The following is a 17,698-nucleotide window of genomic DNA, read 5'->3' on the forward strand; positions in this document are numbered from 1 at the left end:
ATCAAAGAATACAAATAAAAATATTATACAACACCAGAGACAAATATACAAATACATATGGAGAATTATACACTGTAGATGGAAAATTATATAATACAAATAAGAATTGTGTATACAATGTACATGTATCGTTTGAAAAATATACAATATATAAATGAAAAAGGTCGAATATTTCAACGTCTCGACATGCCATAAATGTATATACATGGTATATAAAATTTAAAATGATATATTTTCGATACCAATTATAATGCCAATTCCAGCTTGCTCTCCTTATACAAAAATTATGTTCTTAGTTAATTTCACAGTGATCACTCGACTTATTGAACATACATGTATTTTAGTTTTGACTTCGAAGTTGCAAATACTTTATTATGGTATATATTTTTGGATCAGAATAAAAATTTGAGACAAAAAATAGACATTTAGACATTTATTCAGATACCTTATTTCGTTATATCTTTGAACACGATGAAATTTTAATTTCAGACAGCCTGTAAATAGTACATAGTAAATTTTAGAATAAATACATCAATAGAAAATAAAAAGAAAGGCATGGTATTTTTGCACATGACTAAAAATATACAAGTGCTAGTATTCTTTAAATTTGACATATGTGCAAAGAACTATGCGTTTAAGTTTCCATGCGAAACACATGAAACAGTACATGCGCATACTTCTTTTAAAGTTACATAAAGTTAATTGAATTTAATAAATAGTAAAAATTAGAAGATAAAATAGAGGCAATGGGTACACATTAAGGGACAATATGACCCTTTATAATTTCACACTCCCAAAATCTGAAGATACAAAGCAAATTGAATATCTTCAATGACACAGCCAGTGGGTATATATACAGTATTTGGTCAAGTTTCGCGGTTCATCTTTAATCTTCGTACAAACGTATCTTTCGGTGTGTATTATTCTTTTCGACTATGATCAGGCGTTACCCCCGCAGAGAGAGAAAATTCTGTTTTTGGTGTTTTATCAACTCAGTAAATCCGATCCTTCACCACTAAAGAGTTTACTTCTCTAACTTTAAAATAAGAATTTGGCTAAATCGTTTTACACGCTAAATCTCGGAATGAATGTCTAAGGTAACATTAAATTGGAGGTCTTCATTCTTCTAAACTCTAAATTTACCCCCTGAAGAGCACACCGAAAGTCAGAATTGAGATTAGTTCCAGAGTTGCCCAAGATTGTCGCAAATCTGGATTAATTTCTGTTTTTGAAAACAAGGGAGGTAAATGGTGCAAATTAAGGCAATCGGCTTAGAATGTGATTGAGCGAGCCAGCGATTTAAAAGGGCCCAAAGCTGCATCGGGGGTACTGTACCAAATGGTGTGCGAAAGACTATTTAATAAATGAGTCATTAGTGCGCCTTCACTTTTTTTAGACACGTGGTTTTCTCTAATTGAGTATGCTACCTTCTACAACTAATACTCTAACAATGGTCCAAACATGATCTAACTCGAAGATTTCCGTTGGTCAGTGCTGTATTTAAATCCGCTTTTTTTCTGCCACCTCTGCATTTTGCTCTCAGCTCCCGTTCATATAAGGAACACATGCTTTTGAGAAAGGAAGTACTGTTTGCCACTATCCAAGTAAGGATGTGTGTTTTATCTGGTTGTCTTCTGAGTCTTCAGTCCTTATTTTTATGTGCGGAGAGTTTTCCTATAAGTGTTGCGTAGGCGTTGTGCACAGTCGGAACTGACATCACTGTGTATTTTGTCTACTCATCATCGACAAAGGAACTGCATCTGTGAAGTTAATTCCTAAGATAGTGTAACGAATTTTGTCTCAATTGATTTAGATCTTTTGAAGCTAATCTGTTTTAACTTTGCGATTTTTAATTGAGACTTTTCTCATTTATCATGTTTATAATGAGTTTTGTTTTTCATTTTTGCTAGCGACCTAAGCCCAATTTCATGTTTTGCCAATTTAGTCATCTTGATTTCACGAATGGAAATGTTTATATTTATTTGATAAAGTAAATTTTGACATCTGATATTTTAAAATGTAGAATGAATAAATGAAAAGCACGTAACTGTCCACTTTTTAATATTGGAATGCAGGATAAACAGGGAATAATTATATCGTGTTTTGCGTGTGTTCTTGGTATATCTTTACATACAGGCTAGTGTTATTTCCTTGCATAGGCTAGGTTGCAATTACAAATTTTCTTTAGAAAAGTATATTTTTAATTACTTTATAAATACAGAACTTTTAGTAAATATAGCTGTGAACTTTTGTAATAGCTAATTACATGAATTAATAGACCTGGGCCTATATTAGTTAAGTCGATCACTGATGTGGCATTGTCTTTCCCAGCAGGAGGTAATATTTCTAGAGACGTGTTTAGATCTGCTTCCGCTAATCCAGTCTGATAAGTATAAAATAAAAATTAATGCGGATTATCAAATCACTAATGAGGGATTACTGGGATTATGCCAGATTATCAAATATTTCTACAGTGTAATTTTAAATATTTCATGCAATCAATGCTTTGTGATATTTCTTTTTGATTCCGCAATGAAAGAGATATTTAAACGATTTACATTATACATATAGTAACAAAATCCCCTCGACATTTAACCGCAATAAACCACAACAGTCTGTGATAAATCGTCCAATATCAGTCATGTTGCCTTAATTCTTTATATTCTTCATTTTCAAAAAAAGGTATCAGCAAATTTTAACCGAATCTGGTAAAACATGTGTTCACCCGCTCAAATATTTTCTCTATTCGCTGTAAGTAAAATAATTTAGATCCGCCAAACAAAAGAGGGTGGAAATGTAGGTTATTTAAAGCAATCTAAAGGAATGTGGTGCAGATAATATATGCCATTGGTTAAACTGTTAAATTATTCTTTGGGTCGTTATCATTTTTTTTATAAAGGAAGATTTTAAACATAAATTACTTTTACTTTCTGTGTTGAATTTTCTTTACTTGAATTCTTATTGATGAGACACACACTCGAGAAAAAATGCGAAATATGTAGAAAAAAATGTCCTTGCTGGTGGAAATTTGAATCGTACATTCTTATATATCATATACCTAGTAGTGTATCAGCCCTGATGCAGGCATTTTGGACTTGGTGAGACAGCCCTCGGAAGTAGGGCTGTCTCGCCCTCAGGGCTGAGATATCTCTGTCTCGGCCCGTCGTCAAGGGGCTGTCTCGCCCTCAAATTTCAAATCATTATTTCTGTTTAATTTGTGTGAATTAAGAGTAAATTTCATATTTACGTATTAAAGAGAAACATTATATATCGAAAAATTAAACCAGAATTAAAAAAAAAAAATATTTATATTAGAATTTTGAGAAAATTGCTTTTAAAAAGTGCGCCAAATGATAGCACTTTTGACGTAAGAGAGGTAACTCTTGTTTACTTCTCGGACAGCAACAAATCATGTTTTGAACATAGGCACTCCCCATCTTAATTGTTAAAAAATATATATCTACTATACTATAAACAAAACAAGGCAAGAAACTAGCCTCCATTTTAGAATCAGCTTAGGGGCATTTTCTGGCTAAAAGCGAGAATTTCTCGCCAAAGTCGGGTCTTTCTCAGACATCGGGAGCTCTCATTTATTGAAATAAAATCTAATCGGGCTGAATCTTGCAGTATGTTCGCCGCATTCACGCGTTTTCCAACATTTCTCTGCAAGTCACTTTTCCTCGAAGTTGAGAGTTTCGCCGATTTTAGACAATTCGATCGTCGTTTACTTTCATAGACGTTTCGAAAACCCAAGAATGTCTTGGCGGATGATTTGAATTGCGAATTATAATACGGTTAGTATTTCGCGAAGTTTTTGAAATGTCTTCTGAAAAAAAGAAATACACACAGTGGTAAGCATTTTTGTCGTTAAATAAAATGTAGTATAAGAGGACATACTGTAATATAAAATTTTACAGTGAATTAGGATCCATAAGAAATTTCTGAATAGGGATAATTTATGGGTATTCAATGATACTTTCCAAACTTAAACGTGTATGTGTGAGTAAATTAAGTATTAAAAAGAGCACATGCCTTGTTGGGGGGATTAGGATACTTAGTGCTACGGATTTTACTAAAATGATAAGACCAAGAAAGGGGCTGAATTAAAAAAAAACATACTAGACATAATAATGCAATGACATTCTTAATATAAATGTTTATTTGTTTGTTGAACAAAATTATATCAAGTTTGTTTCTTTAATGAAACAAAGATTAAATAGAAGGGAAGCAGATTGAGTCGGGTACCACCCCACCCCCCATTTTTGTGTGTACATACGTTAAGCTGAAAATGACTCTTCTTAAGACTGTTTTCCTAAATTTTATATGTACATTACTCAAACAACTATTCTCTTATAGTAAGTTTTTAAGACTATAAACATAGGCGTCGGAAGCAAATAGTAGAAAGTGTGGGGGGGGCTAAACCAACAAAAAAGGTACCTGGTAAACCCCAATTTTCAATACATAGAAAATTTCTATCTTTGCAAATAAAGTGACTTATCCCCCCCCCCCCCCCGCGGGTTCCGACGCCTAAGATAAAAGAACTATGTACAATCAAAATTGCTTGACCATATTTATTTTTTGACTAATGTAAAGGTGGTAGATCTATTACGACATTTAAAAAAAAAAAAAAAAAAAAAAAAAAAAACAAAAAAAAAAAAAACAAGCAAACACCAGCAAAAAAAAAAAGACAAAATGTCTCAAAATATCTTATAGTCAGAATGTACTTTGTAAGCATAATTCACAGTACATCTGTATTGAATTAGCAGAAGTTAGCAATGCTTAATTAAGGATGGAACACTGATTATTGTATATGCCTTACCAGACCCAGCTTGCCCAGTTAAAATAAGGTTATGCCCTGCTTTTACTATTTTAATGGTCATACTTTGCTCCTCGTTCAATCTGAGTTTTTATCTACCAAAAACGTCAAATTTCCCACGAAACGTCTATGAAAGTCAACGACGATCGAATTGTCTAAAATCGGCGAAACTCTCAACTTCCGGCCGAGGAAAAGTGATTTGCAGAGAAATGTTGGAAAACGCGTGAATGCGGCGAACATACTGCAAGATTCAGCCCGATTAGATTTTATTTCAATAAATGAGAGCTCCCGATGTCTGAGAAAGACCCGACTTTGGCGAGAAATTCTCGCTATTAGCCAGAAAATGCCCCTAAGCGGATTCTAACATGGAGGCTTGCCTTGTTTTGTTTATAGTATAGTAGAGATATATTTTATAACAATTTAGATGGGGAGTGCCTATGGTTTTGAAAAAAAAAATGGACGTTTATTTGCTTTGACAGTAAGACAATACAAAATTTTCATGTAATGTGCCATTTTAATTTAATATATACCGTAAACATTACAAACAGTTTATACTATAAATTTCAGATTTACAAATTGTAACGTTCGTTGAAGAAGTTGTAACCCCGGTTCGATCCAAAGTGAAAGTAGAATATGTTTTTTTTTTAAAATTTTTGATATTTTTAAACCTTTGTTATCTAATGTGCTTCGAAGTGAAATGTTTTAAAACACCAGGACTATTATTTTTTAATGACTAGACCAAGTAAATCTTTCTCTTTATGATAATTCGCCGTCAAGCAACATCTCCTGGAACAACGAAATAAAGAAAGATAACTCTAATTTTGTTACGACTTTTTTGATTGAAAAATATCAAAATATTTGTTTGTGTTTCTTTGGTTTTAGATATATGATATAAACAACATCACACCACTGTTTTGATCTCGTCCCTGGTATCAGCCCTCGGATGGTCTCGGCCCGCGCCCTCCGGGCTTGGGCCGATACCAACCGCTCGGGCTGATACCAGGGCCGAGATCAAAACAGCAGTGTGATATTCTACCGTATATTTATTGAATGAGATTGAGGGCAACGTGCGCTTTGTCGGACCCAAGAACCAAACTGTCTGCCTGAAGCCGTTAGGCTGAAGGCAGACAGTTTGGTTTCAATGCATGTCAACAAAACGCATTTTGCCCAAGAACATAGTCAATAAATGTTTTGTTGAACCTTTCGTTTTATTTATTTTTTTTTTGACAAACATGTATTTTGTACCGCCTTCAATGATGTAACCTCAGGACCGTCATGCACTTTTGAACACCATAGAATGAAAATGAGTTAAGCTCCGTCCATTCTGTGACGTACAGTAAGCTGTCAAACATGTCATCGACCAGTCCAACATCTCACTCAGCGGTCCAACATCGATTTTTTATGCCCGCTCAGTAAAAACAGAAATGTTAGACTTTTTTGGTATAGATTTGTATAGTAACATATTTTGAAGGTGTAGCCATTACATATATAAAATGCCTGTGAAAACATAAATCTTTATTTAATTATATACAAAAGTACATTTATTTTTTTATATATATAACACAGTTCAATGCTATAAACTAATACTTTTTGTTATACCTTTAAAAATTTGTTCTTATACAAATCTATATAAGAAAAAAAGGCTAACATTTCTATTTTTTCCTGATCGGGCATAAAAAAATCGATATGGACCGCTGAGCGAGATGTTGGACCGGTCGATGATATGTTGGACCGCTTTAGTCACAGAATGGGTGGAGCTTAATCTCACTTTCATCGAAGGTGTTCGACAGTGACTGACTTACATTACGAAAGACAGTATAAGATACATGTATGGGAAAAAATAAATGAAATGAAAGGTATAACAAAACATTTATTGACTGAGTTCTCGGGCAAATGCGTTTTGTCGACCTTCGAACTAAACTGTCTGCCTTCGCCCTAACGGCCTCAGGCAGACAGTTTGGTTCTTGGGTCCGACAAAACGCATGTTGCGCTCGAAGTCAGTCAATAATATATAATATTAAAACAAATTTTGATACTCAAAAAACAATAGTAAATTATAAGGTCACAGGGAAGGTCCAGGTAAAGAGGAGGGGGACTGGTGAACAGCAGTGCTAAAGTTACTCAGGTGATCTTATTTTTCAAAAGGCCATCTTCTACTAAAATGTTTGTTTGCCCTCTCTTCTAATGACCAAATCATACCTTTAAATGTTTTATTTTTGTCCTAAAAATGATTTCTATTTGACAAAACAGGCTTGGATGCATGTTATTTGGTGAAACATTCTCATAAATAACCTTTTCTTTACCTGGACCTTCCCAATGACCTTGGACTTTACTATTACATGTATTATACATATTGAGTGTGCGAGCGGATCTAACACCTAATTTTAATACACAATAAGAGTATGCGAGCTGATCGATTTAACGTCTAATTTTAATTAGAAAGAGGATTCCCTAAAATTACAGATTCTGAAGTATATTTCTAAATTAGAAAAATATACAAAAGGAATTGAAAACAATTAGACAGTTTTTTTTTCTATTTGTTAATCAAAGCAAAAGGAGATAAGACATAGGTATGTTTTTGCCGTTAATGTTTCACCGTTTGGCACACATGACCGACCATTAGGCGCCTACTTCGGCTTGATATTTTAAAGACACGAAGTGCTCTCCATACAGTGTACGAACATCAAGACAAAACGAAAGTAAAACCTTCCCAGAGCGCGGTAAGTGTTGAGGTTCTTGGAAATGCGATAAATTAAAAAAAAACCTTGTGTGAGAAGGAAAAGTAAAAGCTCATCCCACCCTCTTTATATAGGCTACTGATTGTTTGAAAAGTGACCTGCTCTCGGAAAGTACTAGTAAACAGGTAAAAAAGGGTACATGTAATTTGGACTGAAGCCCTTTTGTGTAAATCATGTAAATATTGAAATTTCAGTCAACACTTTTCAAAAGCATATTGTTCGTACATTTTGCAACGAATACTTCTAATTGCAAATTCTAAGTGAAAAAGTTGGTCGAGATGGAATTTTTGTAAGATGAGATACATGTTTTATTGTGCGTAACCCATTGGCCGGTTAGTTTTCTATTGTGAGGTTAATCTGTTACATAGGCCTATATCCTATGCTTTATTATATGATTTATATGACTTTGCGATGTTAAAAAAAAGAAAATTTTTGACTAACCCTGCAAGATTTTTATGCGCCCGGATCGATAGATCCAGGGCGTATATTGTTTTTGTCCTGTCTGTCTGTTTGTTTGTTTGTCCCGAACTTTAACATTCACCATAACTTTTGAACCATGAAAGATAGAGACTTCATATTTGGTATGCATACTCCACTAATTAAGCTTTTTCAAATAACACAAAGGTCAATGACGTTTTGACCTTGACTGTGGCCTATATGCTAAAAATAGCTTTTTTCCTGCAAACTTTAACCTTCGCCATGCCATAACTTTTGAACCATGAAAGATAGAGTCTTCATATTTGGTATGCAAACTCCATTAATCAAGTTCTTTCAAATGACACCAAGGTCAATGACCTTGTGACCTTGACTCTGACCTTAATGCTAAAATTAGCTTTTCCCGAACTTTGTTGCTGCCGGGCGCATAGTGTTTCACAAACACATCTTGTTTCTAATTAATATGATATGGGACTATGTATAGTATTGTCGTGATCAAGGAACCTCTAAATATGAAATTCACCCCATTCTGACAATCTGTACATGGGCAGTCGCGGATCAGGAAATGAAACTAGAGGGGGCGCCCAAAGTAGGCAGGGGGTCTGGGGGTCGCTCTGAGGTACCCTGTGGTTAAATATGATATAGGGTGGTCCGATAAAATCGTGGAGAAGTTGTCTAGTTTGGAAAATAATCATCACTGCGTTCTGAAATTTTCACTATTCTTTAGTCATTATACTAGGAATATATATATAGCATATTTCAAATAGATATAATTATGCATAAAAGTTAGATAAGTCCCACTTAAATTTAGAAATTTCATTGCTTCACATACTTGATCTCCATAAACAGTTGATGAACCAATCTGGCACACACATGCGATCTTCTCAAGATTAAATAGTAAGTTACGGACAGTATTCTCAGTTTCTCACCGTCATTCAACTAATAGAAAATACCGGTATTATATCGACGATCGACATTAACAACGTCTTTTGCTATTACAATAGCAGTTTGTTTGGTACTACCAGGGGGCTCGATCAAAAAGACTTCGCTAACTAGAGAAAACTCCCATTTCATCTTTTAATACATGTCTGATGATATTTTAAATATTTTTTCTTCTGTATTCATTTAGAGAAATTATTTAAAGGGTCATTACAACATCTAAATGAACCAGAACTGCTCTCCGGTGCGCCGTAGCGTCATAAAACGTCGCCATTTTTCGTGTATTTACCACTTTCCATTTCGAATGCTCGGGTAACTGCCAAAAATTAACCAAATGCATTGAAACTTTTAAAAAGACGACAAAATTGATTGTGAAATCGAATTAGGATAATTTTCATCCCAATCTTATGTATTTAGAACTTTTATATCGAATTAATACTTGTGTATTTTCTAATATAACGTTGGGTTTTTACCGTGCGCCGTAGGACCGTACCCTGTACACATTTATGCATAATAAAGTTTTTTGTCTGTATATTATTTTAAAAAATATGATGTACTTAACTATGATAAATAAACATTTACTGAAAATTTCATCTAAGTGCGCCCATTACCCTCGTACATGTATATAATTATAGATTTTCTTATTCGATATGGTACAGTGGCGTGCCAAAAGGGAAGATAATTTTCTCTTCTTTCTCTCGTATTAGCTATATTATTAATAAAATGTTTGGATTTGATAATAAATAATTACACTGTCATGTCCAAAATTTACGGAACTCGGACTCAAATATCAGGCATTTACATGTAATTTGAGTAGCTTCTGTTTGTACATATGGTACTTATTTAGGATATCTGGTACTAAAAGTGAAAAACAAAATAGATTGTACTAGTAAACATGATATACCTCTATAACGAAGAAGACACTTTGTTGTTGATATAAACGTGTACTTTTTAGTTTTACCCGTGAAATGGTGAAACAATAGCTGCTGCAATATGTTGCCGGACTTCATTTTAGAATACGGTTTATACCTACATATGTAAATAATAATTCATCAACCAAAATGAATTTCATTTAAATGGGAATACAAAAAAAAAATGTTAATGTAAAGGGAAATGCATATAGGCGAAATTTTGCGATAGAAGAGGACTAGATATGATACATTTACATATTGAAGATAGTGCACATTTCGAATTTCATGTGTTTATTTGATTCAATAAATTTCATTTAATCTGTATATTAAAACATCGTGAGAGTAAATAAGTATTCATTCGATTCTTCAGTATAATATGAACTAGAAAAAAAATTATAAAATAAAGAAGTAAAAAAAATATCACTTTTATTAGTTGTAAACTCGGAAGTATGACGGAACTTCTGGACCGGAAATACAGAGATCAGTTAGGGACTTGGATAGGAAAGACCTGTCACTTCCGGTTATTGTACAAGATCAGTAGAGATGGATGTTCAGCCACAACATTCCATCAGAAGTGTGATGGTCAGGGACCCACAGTGACGGTTCTATACAACACTAACAACACGATATACGGGGGGTACCTCTCACAGAGCTGGAATTCTACTTGCTCATATTTGAATGATCCAAATGCATTTCTTTTCCGTCTGCAGTACAACGGGTCTTCAAACCCATTAAAGTGTGCTGTCACCAAGACAGGTTACGCTGGATATGGACATAACAACTATGGACCGACGTTTGGTGGTGGGCATGATATCCACACGTTTAGTGGAACCATCAACTCGTCTGGAAATTATTTTTCATTAAACGGATATCTCCACGGCTTGGGGAATTCCTACAATTTAAATGGTCAAAACATTGATTCTATTACTAACAATAGCCTTCAAGTGACGGATCTAGAAGTGTATCTTGTAAAAGGTGATTCTTTAAAGTAAAATTACAATAAAGTTAACTCTATGTATTAAAAACATTTAAACACTCGGATAATTTTTTAGTGACGCATAAGTAAACAGTAAACCAGAATTTTAAAAATGTAATTTATTTTGCATGTCTTTAATTTTTAAACACTAGCAATAATTTGCTCTCGAACATGTACGATATATATATATATACTTAGAGTCAGTCGGCTGGGACGATGTATCGAGATATCGATATATCGTGATATCTGTGAGGACGATACGCATATTGATTCATATGAAGAAATATCGAAATATCGCCCAAAAAATCTGACTTCTGTTTTTCTTTGTTTATTTTACATTTGGGGTTTAGTGCATAAAATAAATAAGCTAAATATAAAAAAAAGATATTTATAAATACTAATTAACACCATTTGAGTCAAATATTTTTTTTCACAATATATAAAGAACTTTTTAAAATAAATTATTCTTATTTGCAAAGAAATAATTTGTTTATTTCAATGCAAAAAAAAAGATTTTATAAGCAAGTAAACATATCGTGATACATATTGTATCGATCGTGGCTCAAATATCGTGATTCGTATCGATATAGAAAAAGTTGTATCGTCCCAGCCCTAAGAGTCAGAGACATGTCTCTTAAAATAATAATTTAAAAAAAAAAATCAATAAAAAAAGAAATTAATCAAATTTTCTTTTGAAGACGGCCCTGACCCAAACAAGTCAATAATGGATTCAGAACTTCTGGAGAACCCTTGGAGAAAATTTCCAGACTTTGATGTAAAGGTATTACATTCACTGTTTTATATCAGCCATGCTGCTCAAAGTCGTCACTTAGTCGACCACTTATGTAAACGATAAATATATAAACAATACACCTTTCATGTTTTAGGCTACATTTCTTGATTTGTAATAATCTCTTTGTTATTGCAGCCCGGAGGACCGGGCTGCTCTATACATATAAGTTTAATTGATGGTGTATAGGGATTGAGGTGGGAGAAGTTATTAATCAAAGTACTGAAAGCACTCGTGGGAGTTGAACATGGTGTGAAATCGGGATTTCCGTCCATCTGTTTGTTACGCTTTAGGTATACCCTTCTCTTACCGCAACTCCTCTTAAACCACTGAACGAAATTTTCATAGAATCTTTATTACATATTGCCGTCGTGCTTCTTCTATTACTTTTTCATCCTACACATATTTTGGGTTTCCCATTGCAAAACATGGACACTGCCATTATATTCATATAAGAGGCAGTTGATCATTTATATAATTCACTGCTCACGGCTACAAATTTGTAATATATTTTTCTTATGCACCTTTACCATTTGTTATGAAAATTTCAATTTCGCAGGAATAATACCAATGTTGATAAAATGTGGATTTTAACACAGCATCCTTTTAAGAGCTAACAGGTTGGTTATATAAATCTTCTCTGTGAATATAAATGTATTTCAATTACACAAACATTATATATGGAGTACGTCAGAACTTATCTTTTTTTAATATTGTGAAAAAAATGCAATACCAAGTTAAAACAAATATATATTGACAAAACATAAAAAAAACAGTGGTATATGTGAGAGTTTGTGTGCGTACAAATTATCTGGTATGCAAATGAGGTTTTCCTTTCATTAAAAAAATATATACTTCATTTTTTTGTTTTTAATCGCGATTTTACGAAAACATCGGTGTCCATTTTTGGTTTTAACATTTGCAACAAAGTACTAGTTTTACCACTTTTGGCAGGTGATACTGCTGATTTAGTAATGAATACGCATGTTTCCTAAAGTTTTTATGCATTAATGAATTCATTTAAACCAAGAAAATGTTCATGAAAAGGTTGAATAAATTCTGTGCACCGGTAAAAAAGAAATTGCTAAAAATCCGGGACCGTCGGGCGTCGAGAAGACTAGATTTATCGCTTGCTATCAGTATGTAGAGTTGTCGTTCGTATCTCTTTCATTGTAGGACGCTACACTAAAAATGAGTTCCATTACAAAAACTTTCGAGGTTCTTTGTAATTTAGTTTTACTTTGAACGAAATCTAATATTCAAAATAAGATTACTTTATCATTACATTTACTTATATTATGAAAATTAGATCAATTCAGGAGAAAATGACATGAACTATTTGTGGCGGATGTTTAATGCATGTTTTCTGTTGAATATCGTAGGAGTAAATCAGCCGACACAGTAGCCTCGCTTTCAGCTCTATATAATCAACACAAATTACTGCGCATGTTAAATACGTGATGCCCATGGGAGATTGAACATAGTTCAACTCCCAAAAATTAAAGGTTTTCTAAACATTAAAAAGATTGTAAATCAGAATGTTCTTTCTCTTTATAAATAACGAGATATTCAATATATTTACTTCCATATAAAGTGAATCTGTAAAATATATGTTTTTCATATTTAATATATAAAGTTGCTTATCATTTACTATCGAAAAAAAACGACAGGTCCCCTTTTTTAGAACATTGAATTTAACATCGCATAAAAACGTACTTAACTTTGTTTAAATGTTTACACAGTTCGTGTTTTTATTCTTAAAGTAAAATGCATTTTTGAAAATAGGTGATGCATGTGTCTGGTTTCAATTTATATTTTATGCAGCCAACATTTACTTGAGGAATTGATAAAGTGTAAAAGGGTATTGCTTTTCATCTATTATCATCCGACAATAAGTTTTCAAAATATTCTAGACTATATTATTGTCTCCATCCTTTTCACACATATCGAAGCGTTTTGATGATCAAGACTCATTTTCATTGTTAACTTTTTTTTATTTCCCGGGCGACAATTGATGTTAACATCAACGTTTTCTTGTCATTTATTTATACTTATTTGAACAGACAGTGCAGCAGCTAAAGGAGGCAGTTGTGGAATATGAACCTGAAAGTGAGGCCAATGTGACTGCAGTAAACATTCTTCTGATTGGTCAGATCGGAGCGGGAAAATCAAGCTTTTTTAACTCGGTCAACTCCATTTTCCGCGATAAAATAACCAGTAAGGCTCGGAGTGGAAGCTTTGAGCACAGTCTTACTACAGTGGTAAGATTCATTATAATCCCTATACTCAATACTCAGGATAAAAAAAAAACAAAACAAACAGTATAGACACAAACATGTCCTAAAACTGAAACATTTCAAACAAAATCAGAAATAATATTCTAAGTTAAATACTAAAAAAAGTTTGCTATTAAAAAAATTAGTTGATGCATATTTATTCTAACCATTACTTGAGCTTGTATACAAAAGACTACAGGTCAAAATTAAAATATTTTATTATTGAAGTTTCGGAAGTACACCATCAAGGACCAGAACTCTGGACATAACCTGAAGATCCGCCTGTGTGATACCCGGGGTCTGGAGGAGGACTTTACAATAGACGCCCAGGAGATGGCTTACATACTGGACGGAAACGTACCGGACAGGTACCAGGTATGATACAAATATAAAAAGATACCAATAGACGCTCAGGAGATAGCTTATATACTGGACAGTAACGTACCAGACAGGTACCAGGTACGATATAAATATAAAAAGGTAGACGCTCAAAAGATAGCTTAGATACTGCATGAATGGCAACGTACCGGACAGGTACCAGGTGTTTTACAAATAAATATAAAAAAACTAGAGCAAAGCTCTTTGCAAAGCAACGAATAGGTCTTCCGTCTGGTTTTGACTGGAAGTGCCGGAAGTGACATCAGAAAAAGAAAGCAATGAGCTAAGTCTTCTCCAGTGACTTTATAATTTCAATTTTGAATCGAAACCTTCAAAATAAGCTATTTTTGGCTACTTCCGGTTTGACCGGTTGGGCCAGAAAAGCTGAAACTTATGTGGAAGCATCCTTTGGTAGTATAAATTCTAAATTGTTTAAATCATGACCCCCGGGGGTTGGGCGGGGCCACAATCGGGAATCAAAGTTTTACATAGAAATACATAAGAAAAATCTTTTAAAAAATCTTCTTCTAAAGAACTACTGGGCCGGGAAAGCTGAAACTTATGTGGAAGCATCCGGGGGTAGTATAAATTCTAAATTGTTCAAATCATGACCCCCGGGAGTTGGGCGGGGCCACAATCGGGAATCATAGTTTAAAATAGAAAGATATAGGAAAAATCTTTTAAAAATCTTCTTCTAAAGAATTACTGCTCCAGATTAGCTGAAACTTATATGGAAGCATCCTTGGGTAGTGTAGATTCTAAATTTTTCAAATCATGACCCCCAGGGGTAGGCCGGGGCCACAAAAGGGAATTTGAATTGTCCAAATTAAGACCCTTGGGGTTCGATGGGGTCATAATAGGTATTACAAGGGGGAAATCTGGTTTAGAATCACATGGTCAAAACTTCTCAGGTGAGCGATGTGGCCCACGGGCCTCTTGTTTGTTTTAAAGTACGGTTAATTGAACTATTATGTTTCCATTGAAACAACTATCTTGACAACTTGGAAATGGGTTTTAGATATATACTTTCCAAGGGCCAAAGAGCTAAATCCACGTATTTTTATTTTGTTCGAGGGATGTGGCCACATCGAAATTTTAACTTTTCTTTCGATTAAAATCTCTAAGCACCGATATCCACAGTTCAAATAATGGGGGTTTACCCACATTAATTGAAAAGAAACAAGATTCTTTATTGCTTTTGTGAATATTAATTAGTTTTTAAATGTAAATGTTCAATTTATAATAGGACATTTCGTGTTATAGTGCAAAAGACGTCCGAAGTCTCTAAAAGCACGACTGCATAAAAATAGGCCTGCATCGGAACCGGGGGGGGGGGCACTTTTTTGCAAAATTAGACATTATATAGGCATTAAAAATTGGGATTTACCTTTTTTGTTGGTTTACCCCCCCCCCCCTTCCGATTAGCACCGACGCCCATAATCAAGATTCAATATAATGTCGACTTATCGTACCTCATTCCTAACCCAAGACTTTTTAGTAAAGCAGCTGGTCTACGTTTAACTAATCATTGCATGATTTTGCCTAAATGTTTTTAAAAATTGGATACTCTATCCCTCCAATATTATTTTTAAAAAATTATTTTACTACAATGTTAACATATGTTTTATCTCCCGATCCCGTTTCCTCGTCTCCATGGTCACTATGTAATCAAAGGGAGATCACCCGAGAAACTTGATTTTCTCCTGCGTGACTAAGTCGGTATTTTTAATATAAAAGTTACATCGGATGCAACTACCAGGATATATATATATATATATATATATATATATATATATATATATATATATATATATATATATATATATATATATATATATATATATATATATATATCTGCTTTCTACATAAGGGGTACCAGACATAATATTCTGCCTTAAGGGGACATTTTGTATATTTTTTAATCTTTTACTTTGTGATGTTTTAAGCGCAAATTTATATAAAACAAAGAACAATTTTGAGTTTTTCACAATGAAAATTAAGAAAACATTAGTTTTTAAAAATATATATAATTTGGTGTCCCCCTAATATTTAAAAACCATATTGTATGCCTTAAGGGGACATATGCAATATATATACCTTAGGGAGACATATGCAATATATATACATTAGGGAGACATTTGCAATATATATACCTTAGGGAGACATATGCAATATATATACATTAGGGAGACATTTGCAATATATATACCTTAGGGAGACATATGCAATATATATACATTAGGGAGACATTTGCAATATATATACCTTAAGGACACATATGCATTATATATGCATTTGGGAGACATTTGAAATATATATATACCTTGGGTAGACATATGCAATATATACCTTAAGGAGACGAATGCAATGTTTATACATCTTAAGTAGACCGTATATATATTTACAAGTATGGATACATTCAACCTTAGGGAACCCAAGTTATTTTCTTATCAAAATATACTGATTTCGGCCAAAAATATCTTGCATTTTTAAATATCAAGATTTGTAGACGTTATGTATAGAAACAAATAATTCTTATACTATAATATTTTATATTTAACAACACACCTCTCCATCCTCCCCCTTTCTCTCTTTCTGGTAACATTCTTTTAACAGCATAACATGTAATATTTTTTGGCTTTGATCTGTTGAAAACTATCCCATGTTTCCCACTATTGTTGATGTCCCTGGCATACTCTAAAAACTAAACTTACTGTGATTCCATATATTTCCATTTAATTGTGAAGTAAAATTGTAGACTTAAAAATTAAGAATATAGACTATTCGATTTAAATTACACGACGACTTCCATGCCAATTTCATTAGTCCTCGCACACTGATGTCAAACACAAAGGCAGCCGCACGAGATTTACATGCATATTTGGCTTCCTTTAGCGTCAGACAGAGAGACAAATGTTCACGAGATTTGCATGCGTATAACGCCTACTTACCTGCTGACCTATCGACCTACCTAATTTACATGTCGGCAGAATTATCAAGAATATACTCCCAAAACTTTCAAAGAGATATCACAGAGAAAAAAATTAGAAATGGAAATATAAGTCAATTATCACCTGTTTTTTATTCCATGCACTGACTATTAGCATTAAATTTTAGACCACTTTCCATTTCTGTGCCAAGTAGGCAATTCTTCATTTCATTTGTCTAATGTTAGATAACTTCAATTGCGTAAACATGGTCGATATAAACGAACTTTGAAAAGAAAATTTATTTTTCAAAGTGAGTTAGCTTGGTCCCAATTTTTTTCATAGTGCGTTATAACAGTGTGTCCACGGATTACGCCAATATTTAGTCGGGCTTAAATTGCGTTTTCGTACAAACAATATCTTCAGTCTCAGGACTAAGTACAGTCGTTTGACCAGTTCCGGATTTTGGCCAGTTCCGAATAATTACTAATGTAAGGACTGATTTTTAATAA

General features: G+C 33.5%; 1 protein-coding gene across 1 annotated transcript; it reads left to right on the plus strand.

The window, feature by feature from the left end:
* The first annotated feature begins 7,505 nt into the window (after nucleotides 1–7,505).
* LOC134272345 (interferon-induced protein 44-like) lies at nucleotides 7,506–14,304 on the plus strand. The gene is made up of 5 exons (XM_062754588.1): nucleotides 7,506–7,536; nucleotides 10,273–10,814; nucleotides 11,514–11,596; nucleotides 13,669–13,866; nucleotides 14,110–14,304. Exons 2-5 carry the CDS (start codon nucleotides 10,289–10,291, stop codon nucleotides 14,260–14,262), a joined length of 960 nt encoding a protein of 319 aa, XP_062610572.1. The 5' UTR covers nucleotides 7,506–7,536; nucleotides 10,273–10,288; the 3' UTR covers nucleotides 14,263–14,304.
* Nucleotides 14,305–17,698: the final 3,394 nt, after the last annotated feature.

This window comes from Saccostrea cucullata, unplaced genomic scaffold, assembly GCF_032062105.1.
Source record: "Saccostrea cucullata isolate Sc308-1 unplaced genomic scaffold, CSIRO_AGI_Scuc_v1 ctg619, whole genome shotgun sequence".
NCBI classification, from domain to species: Eukaryota; Metazoa; Mollusca; class Bivalvia; order Ostreida; family Ostreidae; genus Saccostrea; species Saccostrea cuccullata.

Coding starts and splice junctions, on each gene's coding strand:
- LOC134272345 (XM_062754588.1), top strand. CDS start 10,289: ATGACGGAACTTCTGGACCGGAAATACAGAGATCAGTTAGGGACTTGG. Junction 10,815..11,513: donor AGAAGTGTATCTTGTAAAAG/GTGATTCTTTAA, acceptor TTTCTTTTGAAG/ACGGCCCTGACCCAAACAAG. Junction 13,867..14,109: donor AGCACAGTCTTACTACAGTG/GTAAGATTCATT, acceptor TTATTATTGAAG/TTTCGGAAGTACACCATCAA.